General features: G+C 49.0%; 1 protein-coding gene across 1 annotated transcript in view; it reads right to left on the bottom strand.

The window, feature by feature from the left end:
* The window catches only part of IGDCC3 (immunoglobulin superfamily DCC subclass member 3), a 100,910-nt gene that overhangs the window by 81,002 nt on the left and 421 nt on the right, over nucleotides 1–19,487 (bottom strand). The window contains exon 2 of the mRNA XM_027714795.2: nucleotides 9,744–10,049. Coding sequence (XP_027570596.2) covers nucleotides 9,744–10,049 — 306 coding nt within the window. The remainder of the gene's footprint in view (nucleotides 1–9,743; nucleotides 10,050–19,487) is intronic.

Below are 19,487 nucleotides of genomic sequence, written 5' to 3'. Positions count from 1 at the left end.
TTTAAACCAGAAGGGCTCATACATGTTCCCCAGCACAGCAACACAAACACCTCCTCTGCACCTATGCCACACTGGCTTTTAAAACATCTTGTCTAAGAGGCTTTTACAACACCTCGTCTAAGAGGCTTTTGCATACAAATAAATGATGCACAGACTTCTGTCTTCCCATAAAAGAACTTCTGAACCCTCTGGCTGGTTCCAGAGTGGTTGGGTACAAGCTCAAAGGTCTCAGAAAAGTCAGAGCCAGGAGTCTCATGAAAATGGACAGCTGGCAGCACCGTGAGGGCCACGCAGTGCCCCAGCTCCTCAACCCCGATTAGCCACGGCGCAATCAGCGCTGAGCACTGTGCCCGGAGGGGACCGGCCTCCCCAGACCCACTGCGGTGGGAAGGAGCTGCCCGTGCTGATAACGAGCTCTGACAGCTTCAAGCAGGGTCAGGGCCCCCCAGATCAGCTTGGCGAGCGATGGACCCCCAAACCGGGGATAGGGGGAGCTGGGGAGGACTAATGCCACCATCCCCAATTCCTGGAGATACGAGGGCACCGGGAGAGTTGCCCAAAGTCACATGGGATGGCAGCAGCAGAGCCAGGCTTCCCAAGGCATCAACCACCCCACTGCTTTGGCCAAAACAGTCAAGTCTGGATCTTTAAGAGTATCCCAGGCTCTGTATTTAGGATGTTGCCCAGTCCCTGTCATTTAGAGGTGCAGGGTGCCTGCAGAGCCTGAGCCCTCGAGAAGGTCTAGAGCACCCATAGATGTCTCAAGGGACAAGGAAGCTGTTTTCTCTTTGGCCATCAAAAAAATTTTTTTTAAAAAAAACAATAATTTTTGTTGTCATCTTTCCAATGGCCAGTCAAGCACGCAAAGACTTTTTCTTCTCTATCCCCTCCTTTTTTGAGAGAGAGAGTTCAAGCTGACCCCCTTGGGGCCCTGCCTGTCCTCTCCCCCCCTGAGCATTAGGATCACTAATGAAAGATGCAGTCAGGACTTTCCCTCCCGCCCCTTTACACATTGCCGTGGGAAACTATGGTGAGCTGGACACAGATGCTGCTCCAAGCCAACAAAGTGCCTTGGGAAGCACCCTCACCTCGGACAGAGCTGCCACGCTGGGGACCAAAGGGATGGGGCTGCATTGTTTGAATATTTAGGGCAATGTCACCACATAGAGCCCAGGAGCAACTCCCCGGGCTGAGGCAGAACGTCGCATTATCCTCTGCTGAGCTGCAGGGGAAAAAATGGTTGTGGGCAAACAACACCAAGCAACAGGGAAAATTAAACTGCTGTTTCCACCTGACCATTTTGGAGATTTGCTCAGTACCATAAATGTGTTTGGGTTCAAATCCATTTAGCCTTTGCTTCATGGGAACCCCACAGGCCCTGGAGGACGCTCTTGGCAAAAGGATGCTACAGCTGATGCTCCTACCTTTCTGCCCAAGGCAAATCCAATCAAAAACAGACATGATTTTACCAAAACCATCTGCAAACTGATTTTAACTGTCACAGTCTGGGCACCTGGACACTTGAAATCAGCTCATCCTAAACACACATTAACCCTGACTCAGGGTTAACCTGAATCACGCTTCTGCAATGCTCAGTGAAGCCATGAATCCAGCTTGTGTAGTCCTGGCTTTTCCTTGTCTTTTCCGCTGCATCCATGACATCCTCCTTGATGGAAGTTCACTGCGCCCCTTCCCTCTCCGACACCTCTTCCAAATCAGTGTTCCTCTGAGTCTCAGCAAACAGTGCAATCCTTGGTAGGGCGAGCTATGGCTTGGGATGAGGATGGTCATCATCCTGCCCACACATCTGGGCAGGGAGTGCCATGCATTGTGCTCAAAAGCCAACAGCCAACTTGCAGTGCCATGCTCAAAGATGAGCAATGAGATTGAAGAAACACAATCTCCTGCTCCTGGCCAAAAACATCTCACAGGGATCAACCATGACTTGATCTGGCAGGTTTGCTGTCCCTGCCCTTCCCGGGCACAGCAGGCAGGAAAACACTTGGTTTTTCCTCGATGAATGAGCAGAGAAGAATCGATGAAATGCAGCACAGTACAATGCTGCAGCTCAAGTATGCACACACTGAACCTTTTCCGCTCCCCAACACCGCCACTCATTTACACACCACCAGCCTAAAACTATCTCTTTTGTACACCCAAATTGATCCTCACTCTTAATTAGTGCTCTCAGTTGCAGCAAAATTTCATTTGTTTCTTCCAAATGTGGCCTGGTCCATTGTCCCTCTCCCATGACCTGTGAAAATTAGTCATTGAGCTCAGTGACAGTGGTAAGTGCGAAATGCAGCATCAAAGGGACATAATGGGGCCTCTTAGGACTGACAAAAAAACACCATTAATCAAAGCATGCTCAAGAGGTGCCAACTTACTGAGGCATGTGAGTGGCTAAGGTCAGAGTGTGGGCCCTCCCACACGGGAGAATGCAGAAGGATGTGTGGGTGCAGGAGAACCCCCCACTGCCCAAGGACCTCAGCCTGCCCCAGGCACCCAGGGGTTGCTGCTTCATGGGCAGATGGTCTCTGCTCTGCAAGTCCAAAGGATTTGCACACCTGCTTTCCAAAAGAGAGCAGCACTTTTCCAGGCAGCTCCTTATTTTAGAGAACAAGGACGGAGCTCATCTTGTGATACCCAATGCTCTGCTTTAACCTCACCTGTAGCCCCTGCTGGGTCAGGGGTGATGTATGGACACAGGACACACCAGATCTGGAGGGAGATATCAGCATCCCATCTGCATTTCCAGAGCTAATACAAGAGTCTGCAGATTCCCAGAGGCAAATACAACACTGTATATCTAGGACCACCTTGCACTGACCCCCTTGTGCAATCCCAGGACCAAGCTAAGGGGGAAGACACAAACTGCACAAACAGACCAGAGTGTGCAGTGCTGGGGAATTATCCCATGAATCAGGACCTGAGAGCCCTACGGACAAACGTGTACACATACAAAGCCAGGGCAGCCCTGCAGTCAGTGAACCAGCAGCATGGCAGCTGAAAGGGTAAGGGACCAATTTCAGCTGGTCAGCCAGAGAGAGTTTTAAAAAATTCCACCCTCTGTAGCAAACAGTGTGTTTAAACCCTCTCCTGCAAATCCATGTCATTAGACAGAATAACTTGGACTCAGCAAATCCAAATGACTCTCACTTTTCAAGGTCCTGCATTCAGAAGCCCACAATGGAGAACAATGAGGTAGAGAAAAAGCCGAGGATCTTGACGCTGCATTCAGAAGGCCATCTGGTCTGGCCAGCACAGCCAGCGCTGGGAACGGGCAGCGTCATGGGTTGAGATTTAATCTGAGCCACTTATTGGGTGACCTCAGGCGAATCGTTTGACCTCCTTTTGCCTCAGTCAACCCAACTGTAAAATTGGGTTTAAAGCAAGAACCTCTCTGAAAACCATATGCTGTGCCTAAGAGGAGTGGGAGCAGACACCCCTCCCAGCAACAGGGTCAGGACGGTGGGTAGAGCCAAAACTGGAGTGGAAGAGGAAGTGCATGGAGTGGGGATCCAGCACCCCTTGACATCAAGGAGCTCTGGTCAACATCTCTCCCAGGTCCCATCTTGCCAGCCCAGGAAAGCAGCTTTGGCCCCTGTGCAGGGATGCACTCATATGAAGGGATTTGTGAGGTCTGCCCTTGCTCATGTCCCTACTGCACCCAAAGGCCCCAACCATTCAAAGCAGGGTCCTCAAATCCCAGTCACAATGGGTACTCAGAGAGATCAAGATTGTTCTGGTCAAATGCCTCCAAAAATTGATTCCTACTCACAGTTTTGCCAATGAACAGTGGCAGAAAAGCAGCCCATCTCTCCCCTGAGCCCTAGCCTGGCCCCAGGACTGCACACCCCTTGCAGGGAAGCAAAACCACATCCAGCTAACCTGGGTCCCTAATAAACACAAAACATCAGCTTAGCCCCCCCAGGGTGTTCACAGAGGTGTGCAAATGATGGCACTGACAGTAAACCTATTCTGGGTTCAGAGAAGGAAAACTGAGGCACAGTTGGTGCATGGATGTTATTGGCCACATCATAGCCAGCTGGGACTCCTATAGGGCAAAATGAGAGTGAAACCTGTATATAACCATCAGGTTATCCCCAGCCTGCTGGCAAAACAACCATATAACTAGTGGCATTACAAATCCTTAAACTAAGATGAGATTAGGTAGATAAAGAGCTGCTCTAGGTGACAGCATTGGGATTTGGGGGGGGGGGGTTATGATGCCAAGGAGAAGACTAAGGTAGCAGAGACCTGCCCTCACAAATTAAATAACCTCATGCTTCGAGGAGAGGCTGGAGCAGAGCAGCAGGCAGAGGATAATCAGGATAAATGCACATAGGGCTGGGCACTGCGCTGTCCCCACAGAACTGCCCGTGCAGGTTCCCCAGAGCTTCAGCCCACGTTAAGAAAGCAGGCAGAAACTGCCTCGTGCTGCAGGTGTGGCTGTGGAGATGTCAGAACTTCCTCAGCTGTGCTCCAAGAGTTAATTGAGACAAATAACTCAACAGTGCTGCCATTAATGAAATTCTTCTGATATATTTCCCCTGAGCTTTCTATAAATGACTAAGTGACATTACTGCCTGCAGTGCAGCCCCCCTGTAGGAGAGATAACGCTGCCGGAGCCGAGGTTGGCGCATCCACGTTAGAAGCCTCGCGAAGAAGTGCAAGATGATATTTAAATAACTATCACACTGCTAAGAAATGAGCAGCCAAAAGAAATATGGTCTTATAATATGCTCAAGTCTCAGGATGAATCCTGGCTGCTACATGCAGACGCTGAAATGCTGTGGGTGGTAAGTGACAAACTCTTTTAATCCTGCAAATCTACTAAAATTCCCAGTCAAATCTCTCCAATCTTCCCCTGGTGACTCTGATATTTGTACATTTGTTTTGCAGCACACACAGGGCCAAGCACTGCTACAGTACAGATGTGAGAGGCAGCATCACGTGAGCCAGCATGTCCTAGGGGCAGCCAAAAGAGCTGATGGAGGGAAATAACCCACTCACCCATCACATCCATCCTCTGGAAACCTCTCACAGTCTTTCTGCTTTGCTTAATTTCTTTTTCTTTCCTTTTTTTTTCCCTTTAGTAATTCCTCATGGGTATTTTTCCCCCGAGACCCACTGCTACAAGCCCAGAACTTGCTCTGGGCTTACCATAAGCATTCAAAGCACAGACAATAAAGAAACATCATTGGCATCAGGACTGAGCCCTTCTGCTCAGCATTGGAGAAGAAAGAGCATTAAATGGGAGCGGAGCCACAACATGGAAAAAAAAAAATCTCATTTATGGATGGAGGAAACTTGGCATGTAACACTAGGGGTTAAACTGCAATAAAATGCAGTTTAAAAATAAAAATAGAAAGCATTAGCTAAAAGTTCCTGGAAGTAACAGGACTATGTCTCCAGAACCATAAACCGACACCAGGGCACACCTTTACCTCCAGCACGTTTTGCACCACTAAAACAAGTCATCACAAAAGTATCTCCCTTCCAACTGCAGAAACAGGTTCACTTGTCCCAAGCATAAGCCATAGGTAGGGCTCTGGTGACAACACAGATATTGTACAGGCACAAGAAAAACCAACAGCAAATCCACGTGTTTAAGGTCTGCCTTGGTGTTTTGAACTGAGACTCACAATCTGCATCCAAACAGTGGCATTGCCCAGGAAATACCTTGGTGACAACTTTGGTGCCACCTTATTTAAACCTTAATTTAAAATGCTAACTTCATAATGAGTGGAACAAAACTGTGTAAAAACATTTCCCACTCTAATCCTGGTTTGATCCCCCCCAGTATGGCCTTCTTTTGTAATTACATCCCTTTGTGATCTCACTCTAATGCCTTGTATTGTGACCCATAAAATAATCAGCCCCCTTTGTCTCTCCCTAATCCTTTTAGACTTCCTTCTTGTCTCTACACTCTTATAAATGCTGCCATTATTTGGGCTCAGCAGCTCTTCCCACCACCCCAGAGCCTGGAAAGGGGGCTGCAGGTTAAACCCTGAATATATTCTGTGCAGAGGAGCTGAAACGATGGGAAGATCTTTGCTGCTTTAACAACGCTGTGATTCCCAACCTCCTCTCTTAGCCAGGCAGCTTGGCAGGAAAAGCTTCCTGAGTTATTATCAGGTACCACAGTACTTCAAATACTGGGCAGGTCCATTTCACCAAACTTCAAGAAACCTCTTTGGCTCTAAATTGCACCATCGACTTACTCCCCCCTCTCCTTTTTTTGTTGATTTTTTTTTTTTTTTAAAGCATCAGATCAAACAGGGAAAATTGCTACTCTCAGGCTGGGTACGTGCAGAGCCTGATCTGATACCCAGTTTGATGGTGATTTCCAATTAGTGGTAACTGCTTGTTATTGAGTGATATAATCAATGGGTCTTACTCCACCGGCTGGGCTGTGATTTATGATGATGTGGAGCCAGGTCCATCAAATTACAGCATCGGCAAAAAGGGCTGGAAATGCCATGAGACAACACGATCAGAGTCAAGTCAGGCCAAGTTAAGCAAAGGGTGGTGATGAGAAGAAAGGTGGCTGTGTTTTGGGGAGCCCACCTTCCAGAGGAGTGGACTCTGGATGGTACTACTGCCCACAGGGTATCTCCATCCACAGGGAGCAAAGGCATGCTCAGCTTCTGACATGCACAAGGGAAATCCAGCTCCTCAGAGAGACCCACGACGACACAGCCAAGCAGTGCCTCCAGAGAACACTCTGCCTATGAAACTGATTTTAATTAAGACAGCTCGGAGTCATGCGAAATTATGAAACTGTCATTAGGAGACAGAAAAGATCTGTATTCAATAACCTGATCAGATTATAAAAACATATTGCATTCCACAACCTTTTAAACTAACACACCAGGGTTTGAACAGACACAGAAACAGCAACTGAAAGAATTCCAACTGGGGTGTCAGGCAGAGGGTGGAAATGCCGAGGGCCTCCCTCAGCTCAATCACGCGTAGGCTTCTTACACACTCGTGCTTGTTCAAAAGAAGGTTACACTACAAAAATATTATCAGTGTGTTTAGCACCTGACCTGCCAACCCACAAACCAGCCAAGGTCCATTTCCCTCCTCTGAGTATCTTCCATTAACAATGACGACATACAGAAATACCCCTGAATTTTAATTAAATTAATTTAATGAGTCAATTTTTAAGGAGGAAGGTTTTAAGAAGCGCCCACCCTGTGGGGAAACTGCCGGCACCTTGAGCCCACCAGGGCCGCACGCGCAGCGGCTGAGAGCAGCATACTCTTCCAGTTAAATTTTACTCAATGCCAAGCGTTGAAGTAAATTTGAAACATAAAAATATGATATCCAGCCCACATTTCCTGAATGCAAATATGTACATTCCTCCGAGCCAAGAAGATTATATTCCAAGCAATAATACAAAGCCAGGGTCTGTAACGGTGATATGAGACTAACAGCCTGCCTTTGAAGACAGCGAAAAGTGCAACAGAGCTCTCGAGGGGCTCTGCTCTGTCAGATCTCTTTTATTCCTCAGTAGCACGGCCTTGATCAACTTTCAAGATTTTTGTTTGTGAAAGGTTTTTATTTCTCCTTTGCTTTTGTGTTCAGATGTCAGGCTCAGAGGGAAGGTGAGATCAGCACTGGGATGAGGTTTTACCCACTGGCAGTATTTACTCTGCTCCGCCAAGGTCTGCTTAGCGCTAGGGATTTTTCCCCTCCCAGGCAGCCAGCACCCATTCCTTCCATGCAGTGGTCCCATCATCTCTCAAATGGGGATAATTACCCTTCTCTTCTGACTGGCTTACTGGGACTTGGGGCAAGGAAAACCACTGTCGCTTGTGTGTAACCACCGTGAGACACGGGGGCTCGGGGTACAACTAAGATTCATTCTTAGGAGATTTCATCTACGATTAAGCCGAGTCCTGAATGTAAGTGCATGTTCCTTCGGCTCAGGCACAGCAGGGGAGCTCGCCCTGAGCAGCAGGTTACATTTGCCCACAACATCCTGTTTCATTCCCATTATCTGCAGGCACCTGTGGCATCAAGGCCAGGGGCCCCCTGTTTTGTGCTAGCTTCACCCAGACCTCTTCTGAAGGCTGGCAAGCAACCAAGCCCGAAGCAAGAAGAGAGTCCAGAGCATTTTCAACACAATCCCTTTTTCATTTTGATTCACGTGAAACTATGGCTACAAAAGGAAACACTATTCAGGGACACACAGCACATCACATACATATTGATGCAGGAGCTGAGATAACAGTGTTTATTGACAATCCACAATCCCAAAGGTAATTCCTCTGGCTCTCACATCTCCTGTTTACAGGTCCAAGAAGTTTGACATTGTGCTTGTGTGTCAGCTGGCTTCCAGCTTATAAATGCCAGAGCCATTCACCAAAAGTGCTCCAAGGTTTAGCACCACAAGACTGACAAGTTTGAGATCCAGCTGCTAATCTGGCACAGACCCAAAGCCCTTGGCTCCTGGACAATGTCACTTCTTACACTCCTGAAAAGCTAGGTTTGCAGATGGCCACTTCACGCACTCGGGGATTGTTATACACAAGGGCTGAAGTGTTCCCTTGGTGGGCTGCCAGCCGGCCCCAGCGCTGTGGGGAGCGGGCGGCCGCGCTCCGAAAGGCCCCCCGGTTTGGGGAGTGCAGATGGGGGACCTCGGCCCCAGACTTTGCTGTAGACCTTTCCAGCTTTGCACAAAAAAGTCATGGTGTGATTTGTGAACGCAACAGAAGCAGTGGTAAGTGGCTTGCACTGAAAGAAGAGCAGTAGCCATCTCCCACGCAAGTCGGAAAACCTGCAGTAGAACTTACTTAACAAACCAGTGTTTGGACAGGGCTCAGGGCTGTACCAGACACCTGTCCTCACATTCACATAGAAATTACACCCAGCAGCAACTCCTGGTTGAATGCAAAAAGATCAGTGGCTGCACCCCCGGGGCCTACAGTCCGTGGGCAAAGCTGGCCACCAACACAACAGGGACAGAAACCACCATGACCCTCCAGCTCCGCTATCAGTCCTGGGATAAACACAAACCAGCAACCAGAGCCGGCAGGGCAGAACCAGGAAACCCAACAGGACGCAACCGCTCCAGCCAGGGCAATGTAAGGGGCTAAGCTGGGTAGTGTGCAGGGCTGGAGTCACAGCCTGCCCTGGAATTCTTCCTCCCCCACCTTTAAATTTCATTCCCTCACTGACATTTTCATCTGTCTCCTCCTCCGGGCTCCCCCACCAGACAATCTGTCTGGTGTTGTTAGCCTTGCCCCCAAAGGCGCTGCCACGTCGGGTAGTAAATAAGACCTTGCTGCCTCCACACTGCCAGCATTAAATAACAAAATGAAAGACACCATGACCTTCAGAAGGTCTTTGCCTATGATTTGGGAAGCACTGCCTGCCAAGCAGAGCCCAGCTGTGCTGCACAGCAAAGGGTTTCCAAACTCACCACAGGAGATACACAAACCACAGACGACTTCACTGTGTGAGTTTAGAGTACCTTATCCCTCCGACACAGGGAATTTACTGCTGGAAGGTGGTTTTTAGCTTTCTACCCAAGAAAGCTGATTAGCTCTTCTTTCACACTTGGACAGCTACACAGATTAGATACCAGCCAGACATCCATACCAGCTCCATGTTCATTTTCTCTTCCCTGTCTTTAATGCTCCCTCCCTCCCTGAACACCCAGCACCCACCACGCTGCCCTCCTGCTTCCCAACAAAGCCAGTGCCCCTTGTGGGATTGCTTGCACTTACTCGCTGCCTGGATCTTGGCCTTCCGGCTCACGACCAGCCCGTAGTGGTTCTGTGCCATGCAATCGTACTCGCCCTCGTCCGAAGAGCCGTCTCCCCGGACCCTCTGGAAGCGGGAGACGTAGAGCGACCCGTTGGCCAACATGAAGGCATTCTCACTGTCCACGATCATCGCGCCGTTCTTCCTCCATGTGATGGTGATGGGCTGGATGCCCTCCACCTGGCAGTACAGGATCAAGGGTTGCTCCTGCACGGCTATGTCATCGCTGGGCTCCACAACGAATGCCAGCTCGGAGGAACGGCCAAAATCTGAAGTGAAGAGAGAACAACAGAGTCAGCAGCGCGACCATGAGGAGCAGCAAGAGTCAACTGCTACTGCAGCAAATGGAGGATGATGGAAACATTTTGGATGGGCTACAGGGTGCAAGTGTTTAGGAGAAACAACAAACCCTTGGGCATGCTGTGCCTCCCAAGGCTTTGCTCTCAAAATCTCGGGTGCAATTTCCAAAGGCGTAACCACAAGCATGGTCCTTCGAGGTTGCCTTTGGAGGCTCCAGTGAAGGGGATGGCCAGGCACACCCCTCCAGTGGCTTGCCAAACCCCAGTCCCACTCCATAGTCCCCCCCCGGAAATTGTCTCTTGCACAAAAAGAATTGCACAAGCACAGAGTGTCAGCCATTCCCAGCCCAGGAGCAGAAGTTCACACCAGTTCTGGAAATCCATCCCTCTCCCCACGCGACCGGGCGGAGTGGGGCTGCGCCGTGCCCCAGACCCGTTTGCAGCACAGCCGGCGGGGGTGAAGGGGGATCGGCATCTCCCGATTCAGACCATATTGCCACCGGCATCTTCCCGACACTTCTCCCGCTTGGCAGAGCAGGAGGCTGTTAGCCTCTCGCACACAACACCATGCCCTTCTGTCGCTTTGGTCTCTCTCACGCTGTAACAGCCGAAGGATGGTGCTATTCAGCCCTTAATGAAGAGCAAGTTAAGCACCGAAATACAAATGCACAATGTTCTGGCTCAGCCACACAAAAGGTTTCTTGCAAAGCAATTACGCTAAACGATGTCCGCGAGAGATAAGTTACTGCAGAATTTGTAACAACAATAGGCAAACCCTCGCTTCCCATCACACAGATACGTCCTAATTTACTTCTTTTGCCAACAGAACGTTTAAACGCTGTCTCTTTGGCATGTTATGCTTCACTTGGTCCAGTACACCTTTTGAGGGTATAATTTGCCCTATAGTCATGATCAGACGCTACAGAAGATGACAGAAATAGAGCTATTGCTTAAAGATTGGCCCAAAATATCGGCTGACATGAGAGATAAAAAGCAACCAAGAAACAGCAGTCACAGAGATATCTGAAGGGTGTAAACGCAGGATGGAGGCAATTCTTTTTAAAGGAGAGCAGAGTAAGAAAACTACAATTTCATCTGAGTGTGGAGAAAGCCTTTCTAACAGTTCACTTGGGCATCAGCCCCTCCATGGGTGGTTTCCCAACCTGGGATACAGCTTCTCCCCTCTTTCATGGGCTCCAGGGGACCAACTCCACAGCTGCTCACAGAATTGGGACTCACAAGGCAATATCTCTTGGCAAACATCAGCCACGGCACAGTCTTTGTAATGCCTGTCCTTCATACAGACCCCACCAAGGACAGGATCCCCCACACTAGGCTCAAAACCAGGGTGGAGGGCAGACTGTTAATGCATGGTAAGAATAACAGAGATGAGAAGAGGCAGTTACACTAAAGAAAGAGAAGGGAAAAAAAGTCTGTCTTTTCTGCTCTGCAAAACCAGTGAGATTTTTTTTCTTTCTTTCTGTAAATCCCCATTGCTTTCTACAGCAACTTAAATTGGATTACGGGGGATAAACATTGAGTGCAACCTGAGCTGAGGCAGATGGACTGAGCAGACAAAGGCAGCAGTGGTAGTACAGGGCAGGCCAAAGGTACTGCCAACAAGGTATGAGCGTGTGAAGGGAATGGACAAACCCTACTTAGTGACAGACACCTAAAACACACACTTTATTAACCCATTAAGTCTTAAAATGTCAGGCTAGCTCCAGCCATCTCGGTGATCTATCGCTCACTGTGACTTCTTTTTTATGAGATAGCCCTGGGGTCCTCTCAGCAAGTCAGACTGCAGCCAGCACAAACCCATCAATTACTCTTTTTTTTGGTGAAAATTAAGAAATTAGTTGAATGCTCTGCATTTTTCTGCAAAGTGGCCAGAGTCTCAACACCATGCAGGGGCCCCATTCCCTGTGTGGGTGCTCCTGGCAGTTAGGCAGGATAAGGACCCTCACATTCTGACACTGAACCGAAGGGGACTTCTGACTCCAGAAAGATTGAAAATTTCAGGATTTAGCCTAACAGGCAATCAGAAAAAATCCCTAATGAAATAAATGCCCCATCTTCCCCCTGTACTCTTAAGATAAAACAGCTTATTATTATATGTACAATAAAAGGAAGAATCAACATAATTACATGCCCTTCCCACAACTGCTGTCATTATAACAACCATCATTAAGGTCTGTGATTGGAGATAATCATGTTTACCTCCATAAACATTCGGTCTGCATCCTCACTCCAGGCTGCTGGAGCTGCAGGAGTGATGGCACTCATAATTAGGACTGGTGTCCTCAGGCACATGCCGGAGTGGGGACGGACACGGGCTGGTCCTGGGATCTCCTCAGGCTGTATTTGGGACCGGAACTGTGCCTTGAGGTGTGACAACGTGCAACTGGTTTGTAATCTGTAGACACTGTGCAGTGTCCAGGAGCACCCAAATTCCACCTCAATTTATGCTTTTCTCATGGAATGCTTATTAGACCTTGAAGAAATCCCACTGACTCTTTCCTGGGGCTTCAGGGACAGTTGACCAACTAACCAGACACACGGAAAAGCAAGCCCATCCCATCTGGGGATTTGGGAGAAGCCAACCTTTGTCTTTCACCTGTCACAAAGGTGGACTCAGAACACAGAGCACTGCCTTCCTGGGATGCTCATGATGAGAGATAAAGGGACAGAGACACTCACAGAGGAATCTCCATGGTAAGACAAGAAGGTTCCTGGTGTTTGCTCTAGAGACCAGCTCAGATGGGCCAGAGAGAGAGCACAGGCAGAGCAAGGAGGCAGTGGAGCAAGGAGAGAGAGGGACCCAACTCAGTCAGCATAAATAACTGATTGCAGTCAGCAACAGGGCACAGCAACAATGCTGCAAAGTTGGAAGTAAACGGCAGTCTGCAAGCACATGGAGACAGTAAAAGTGCAATTAATTGAGACAGTGAGGAAATCGCCAAGGCCGTGCACACTCAGGGAGTTTGAAAGCCCCATCCATCTCCAACAGCTGGCTTCGTATCCAAACCCAGCTCATCCCACACACCATCCCAGGTAACTCCCGAAAGGATCTGTGAGGCAGCGTGGCTCCCAGCCACTCCCTGCTCGAGGCACAAACTGTGAGCTCTGCAGTACAGTGGCAGGGTCTGCAGTCAGAGCAGGGGTGTCAGGCAGGCAGCTGAACAACCCCGCTCGTCTCCACACCGGCAGCACGCGAGGGAAAACCGCTTTGCTTTCTGCAAAGGGGTGGAGGAAGGAAGTCTGATTAGCTCTGACATAAAGGCCATAAGAAAATTACTGGAGTTCTCACTCTACAAGTCTCCTTTTGAGAAACATTTACCATCTCCCTGAGCAATACAATATGTGACTATATGTGCAAATATTTAACAAAAACTACTTCCCCTATTGATCAAGCAGACAGGCATACTCAGAGAAACCAATTAGCACTTGTGCTTTTGAACCAAGAGATTTATTTAGTGCTGAGAGAAAGAACTTCGAATTAATGGGAAGCTTAAAAGACACTTTGAAGTACATTTAAAAAAAAAATAAGTTTAATTATTTTTTACTTGACACTGTGATTCACATTCAACGCTTCAAAAGAACTTGCTCATACCCTAGCATTGTCCTTTTCGATTTGGGAAACACGATTTTGGCTTTCCCTCCTGTGCCTCAGCAGCTAATCTCACTGCTCTAATTAGCGGTGACATCCACTGCCAAGGACCTCAGTCACATCCTGGCTCATCCTCCTGGACCCCATCCAGACCTGCAGCCAGCAGGGCCATCCCTGCCCCGGGAGCACACGGTCCCGACAGATGAAGCCCGTATTATTACTCCTGTTCTAGACAGGGAACATTAATCACAGAGAGATGAAATGAGCTGCCAAGAGCCGGGGCTGAGCTCGTGGCAAGGCGAGATATTGCAGGAGCAGTTGAGTCCACCCTGCTCTTCCTGGCACTGCATCATCAGGAGCACTGGTGGGGAGACCAAGGTAGCCCCAGCTCCTCTCTCATCATACCAACAGCACGACATCCACCTGCAAACTGCCTTTCACGAGCAGAAATTTGCCCCCTCCTGATTTACTCTGTTTGTTCCCAGCATAACACAGCACACACCAGCAGCATTACCACCCCCATGGATAACCACTCCAGTCCTGCTTCAATAAAGCCAAAAGAAAATGCCCAGGACAAGAAGATTTTATAGTGGGATGCAGGTTAGTATTAGGGCCAAAAACCTGGGTACAGTTTGGGCCAGCCCTATGAAAAATGGCTCCTGTTTTTTTCAGCGGTGGGTTGTTTTTTATTCAAATCCTTCTGCAGATGGGAGGATACGGAAGCAAGAGATATATGGACCTGAAAGATGTTCTCCAACAGATTATAACAAGGTTCAGGTTGATGAAATTGGCAGCCTAAAAATCCAGCTGGTGCGCTCTTAAATCTCCTTGAGGCTGACCCAGACCCTAAGCAGAAAAGCACCGCACTGTAGTAAAGTGCAAATTGGCTCTTTAGGGCATCCAGAAAAATTTACATTTAAAGAAGAGGAGAATAGGCTGTAACAGGCCCCACATCTTGCTGGCAGTAAAGTTTACTAGCTCAGAATTTTTTATTCCCTTTCCTTTAGGACAGGAGGTTATATAAAGCGATTTTTCCATCAGGGAGTATAAACCACATCCACTCGTTAAGCGATTGCAGGAGGTCTCTGTCGGGGACAACACAACCTCTCAGCCACCTCATGCAGAACTCAGAAACATCCAGGATCACTGCCCTCAGTGGGGACACAGATTTTAGCTGAGGAAGGTAAGCGCAGCCCAAAGAGCTGGAGAAGTTGCCCCAAATAATTTTCATATGTTTGAGACCAGACTGGGCAAATCCCAGGAGGTCACTTGTTGAACGCTGTGGAAGCTGGAAGCGTTCACAGCACAAAGAGCCTTTCCAGGGCGAGCTCTGAGCCCTTGCGGGCTCCCCCATCCTGATGAAGGCAGGATAAAACCTGTTGGTATAGCTGGAAAGGGCAAAGACCTTTCCTGAGCTAATTACCCACGGTAGCTCCATCCACAGCGAGGATCTCGAGAGCATGGCAGCAAGCCGAGCGTAGGATGCGCTGTTATTTGCATTCCCCACGTGTTTCACAGCCCTGACCAGATCACAGCTTCACCACAGAGGGCATCAGCGACACAAACACGGAGCAGAAACCGTGCAGCAAAGGAGAGCACAGCAAAGGCAGCGGCCAAGATGGGAAATGCTGTGCCAGAGCCGGGGTCCCCATAGGCTTCAGCCCCCGAGGCTGCTCTAATGCAGAACGGGACAACAGCCAGTTCCATTCCCTGACCCCGCAGGAAAGCATCAGGGAGGTAGGTGGCTGTCCCCACAGCCAGCCCCTTGCACAGACCCAGCAGGGGATGGACTGGCCACACGGTGGGTGATGGTGCCTGTGGATCAGAGACATGGTGGCTGGGAGGATGGCACAAGGCTGCCAAAAGAGCCACAGGCAACCTGGCATCACAGGCAACCTGGCCAAACCACAGCCCCTGAACTTCAGCTTGAGTCCCTCCATTCAGGCAGGACTGGGTGGCATGCAAAGAAAAGGAAGGAAAGGTGTTTCTGGAGGAGGAGCAGTTTCTGTACACATCAAAACATTTGAAACTCTTAATTGAGTCCAGCAAACAAAATTATATCAAAGCAAACCCAGCGCTCCCTCCTCTCTGCCATCCCCTCTGCCTTATCACCTCCCACACTGAAATTAAGGATGCAGGAAAGCATCGCCTCGCTCCTCCCAAGGAGCAGAGCACTGCACCGATCCCTGCCCACTCCAAATCCAGCGCCTTGAAACACGAGCTCTTCTCTCCCTTTTCACTGTGCTCTCAGGTTTCAGCAGCAACGATCCTTTTGCAAAAGCATCTCCCCAACCCAGCAGAACCACCCGCCACAACCCGCATCCCCTGACTCGCCATCAGCTTCATAATCACATGTGCAAGAACAACAAAAAAAGCCAGGCAGCAAATCCTTGACTCTGCTCTGAAACTCTGGTTTTAAATTACCTGCGTGGAGCAGGTCTGGGTTGTTAAAGTGACTGGGCTGCTCTCAAGTGGAGGGTGCGATACAACGGTGACACCCGATATAACAGCAAGGCCAGATCAGTGTGCTCTGTGCTTTCCTCATCTCTCACCTATTTCCCTCTCTCTTCTCTTAAACTGTAATTATTGACATGGTCACCTCCTTAACCATCAGTTTTATATGCTTGCCAATGACTCCTGAACATGTGTAAACAATTATTTTTATTTTCTTGCAAAACCAAAATGTTGGATATTCTTTTGGATAAGCGGACTCGGGTAGATTTTCATGAGCCCTGCTACATAATTTATTAGTTTCTAAACTCTGTAAAACTAAAACCTCCGGTAAAGTTCAAATAAGTTTGTGATTTCAAAGTAATTTTGAATGGACTATTCCTCTTCCTGCCTAATGTTATTCGGTTGATTTAAATGGGAATTCTTAAACTGCAGAAGGGGATTCCTGCATTGTTTTGTCAGACAAATAAAAGGACAATATCCAGGGTCAGAAGCCCAGGAGTGCAAAGCATGAAATACAGTGGGGAAAAAATATCTTCTGTCCCAGATCTGGTGCAGGTTGCAAAATGAAGCACATGGTCTGCTCATCCCATGGGTTTGGAGCAGAGTCCCAGGGTTTGTGAAGCAAGGGGCTGGCATTGCATGGGATCACTGCTTAGCACTTCACACACTGTGACACAGGACCCTCCAGAAACAAGGGAATCGGAGAAAGAAAAAGTTCAGGCAGACGGAAAAGAGGGAGAAAAACCTTTCCATTTGCAGACATAAATGAGAGCAGTTTTGCAGCTCTCTGCTGGGCAGTGCTGCTGCTGAGCTGCTCCTTACTGGCCCATGCCAGGTAGACAGCACGTGGGCCAAAACTGAGAATGAGCAGGATGGAGAGGAACAGGGAATTGGGTTGTAATCCTGGATCTGAGACCCTCTGCCAGCTTCTAAGAAAGCATAGGAGCTTGACCTGTGCAAGGTCCAGAGCCTGATAAGTAATAAGAAAAGGTGCAATTATACGAGTTTAGGATTTCTACGCCCTGTGGGAGGAGTGGCAGGGCAGATGAGGAGGGGACCGACCTGCCCTGTTGTCCTCTCTCTCACTTTGCTTTATAAACTTCCAAAGTTTAATTATGGCACCCTGATGGTCCCAGCAGGCATCTCAGTGCCACAGGCACAGCTGGCTGCATACTCACACCCATCAGCTTCGTCCCCAGCACAGGTCCCAAACATGGTACACGAGGACACGGCTGTGAGACACCCACCCCATTTCACAGCCTGCTGCTGCCTCCACCACGTGGGAAAACCACGTCCCAAGATTCTCCTGTTGAGCCCCCCAAGAGAGATGAAGCCCAAATGTGGGCTTGAATTTCATACAGTCTCTGAGTGTTATTGGGGAAATGATACCTGATACTCTCTGTGTATATTAAGAAAAAAGACAGGGTATTACACCAATTTAGGAGAAAGCAATCCTTTTTTTACATCTGGAAAAAAAAGAAAAAAAAACACCAACAAAGCCATACAGAGCAGAAATTAGTGAAAGCTTATAGCTTCAATAATTTAGAAGTTAAGCCTACTTAAATATAAATGACGATGTTTAATTCCAAGGCTGTTACTGAGCAGAGCCGGGGAGCCTCTCGTATCCTATGCCTGCCTTTGAATGCCGGGCTCAGCAATAACAGACAAAAGCTGTCCACTACCCAGAACAAAGAGCTCCAGGAAATTAAAAAAAAAAAAAAAAAAAAAAAAAAAAAAAAAAAAAAAAAAAAAAAAAAAAAAAAAAAAAAAAAAAAAAAAAAAAGAAAGAAAATACTGTCTCGCTGCTGAGCCCACTCCACGCTGGCCAGCAGCTCCCAGCGCCTCGTTCATAGTTGCCAGACCAGCATTTCGGGGAGTTTGAAAACCTCGGGGCTGGCAGCGGAGCATCGTGTCCCGCACAGCTCCGACACACGGTCCGTCCCCGCGGCGAGGCTGCTCCGCGCTCGCTGACACCGGCACGGCAGGGTTTGTTAAATTCAGCGGAGCGCAGAAACGCGTTACCTCGCTGTTGACCACAGAGAGCGACTAAACCCTCCGAAGGGGGAAAAAAAACTCAGAACAGAGAAACTTTGAAAGTGCTGCCAAACGCTCCTCAGCGGGGCCAGCAAAACACACCCCAAAGTCAGGAGCCACTGACCCGCCAAGGCGCAGCATAAACAAACACACAGAGCAATTTGGACAGCAGCAGGCGATAACCCAGACACGAACTCAACTTGCTAAAGTTTTGCTTTCAAGTATTCACTTCTTTTACTTTCCTCCCTCCCTCCAAACAGAAAAAAAAAAGTACTTTTTCAGCCATCCTCATTGCACTATCCAGGAATCTCAACAGAATAACGAGACCTGCTTCATTACATCCACTTCACAGATCACGTCTATTTTCTGCGAGTTACACTGGCTTCTCCTCCTCGCCGTGGCTGCTACGGACCACGTGGCGAGATTTATGATGGGACTTAGCCCACAGCCTTGTTTCCTAAACACCCCAGCAGCTATCTCTGATAAATCTAACACGCACTTTTTTCTCTCTGATCATGCTGGGTCAGACCATGCTTGCAGGGTTTTCTTTTTAAACAGCTCATAGAATAATCACAGAATGGTTTGAGTTGGAAGAGACTTTAAGGACCATCTTGCTCCAACCGCTCTGCCATGGGCAGGGACACCTTCCACGTTGCTCAGTTCCTACTTTTCCTTATCTTTAAGGCTGCTAAGCGAGACAAGAGCAGGATGCACACGGGTATTTTGCTGCAGAACAGCATCTTTCTCAGATTAGCCCCACGCTTAAACAGTATCACCAGTAGAAGGAATATATTGCCATTTATCAGCAGGGCACGTGCACAGGAGGTGCCCGGAAAGCTCCCTTTGATGTTTTGTCGTCTAGCCCTGGTCCGATGGACTGTGTTACCGGAGCGGACAGAGCTGAGCGTTACAGGAGAGCACAATATACTCGTAGGTTTGAAGTTGCTCGCCCTCATCCCTGCAACTTGTCACCCAACATCTCTGTCTCATCTCCTTTCCTGACGAACGCGACGCGCCCGCCGGGCGCTGCCTCCCGCTCCCATCGCCGTGACGAACCCGGCTCTGCCCTCCCGGCACGGGTGGATGCCCCGCCACGCCACTGCCCCGGCAGCCACCCCATCCCTCCCCAGCGCCAGCGGCGGGGGCTCGGGCTCCACAAACTCCACCATCCCTCCCCAGAGCCCCCCGCACACGGGGTTTCCAACTGGAAGCACCGCTCCGGGGGGAGCACCTCGGGACCTCCGCCGATGAAGGCGCTGGATGGGCTGGTGTGGGACTCTGTAGCCCCAAGATACGACCCCCACTGCCCC

The sequence above is a fragment of the Pipra filicauda genome, unplaced genomic scaffold, assembly GCF_003945595.2.
Source record: "Pipra filicauda isolate LSUMZ 115617 unplaced genomic scaffold, ASM394559v2 scaffold70_size2993248_pilon, whole genome shotgun sequence".
Classification (NCBI taxonomy): Eukaryota; Metazoa; Chordata; class Aves; order Passeriformes; family Pipridae; genus Pipra; species Pipra filicauda.
Note: the sequence above shows the minus strand (reverse complement) of the source record. Positions and strands in the feature narration are given on the sequence as shown.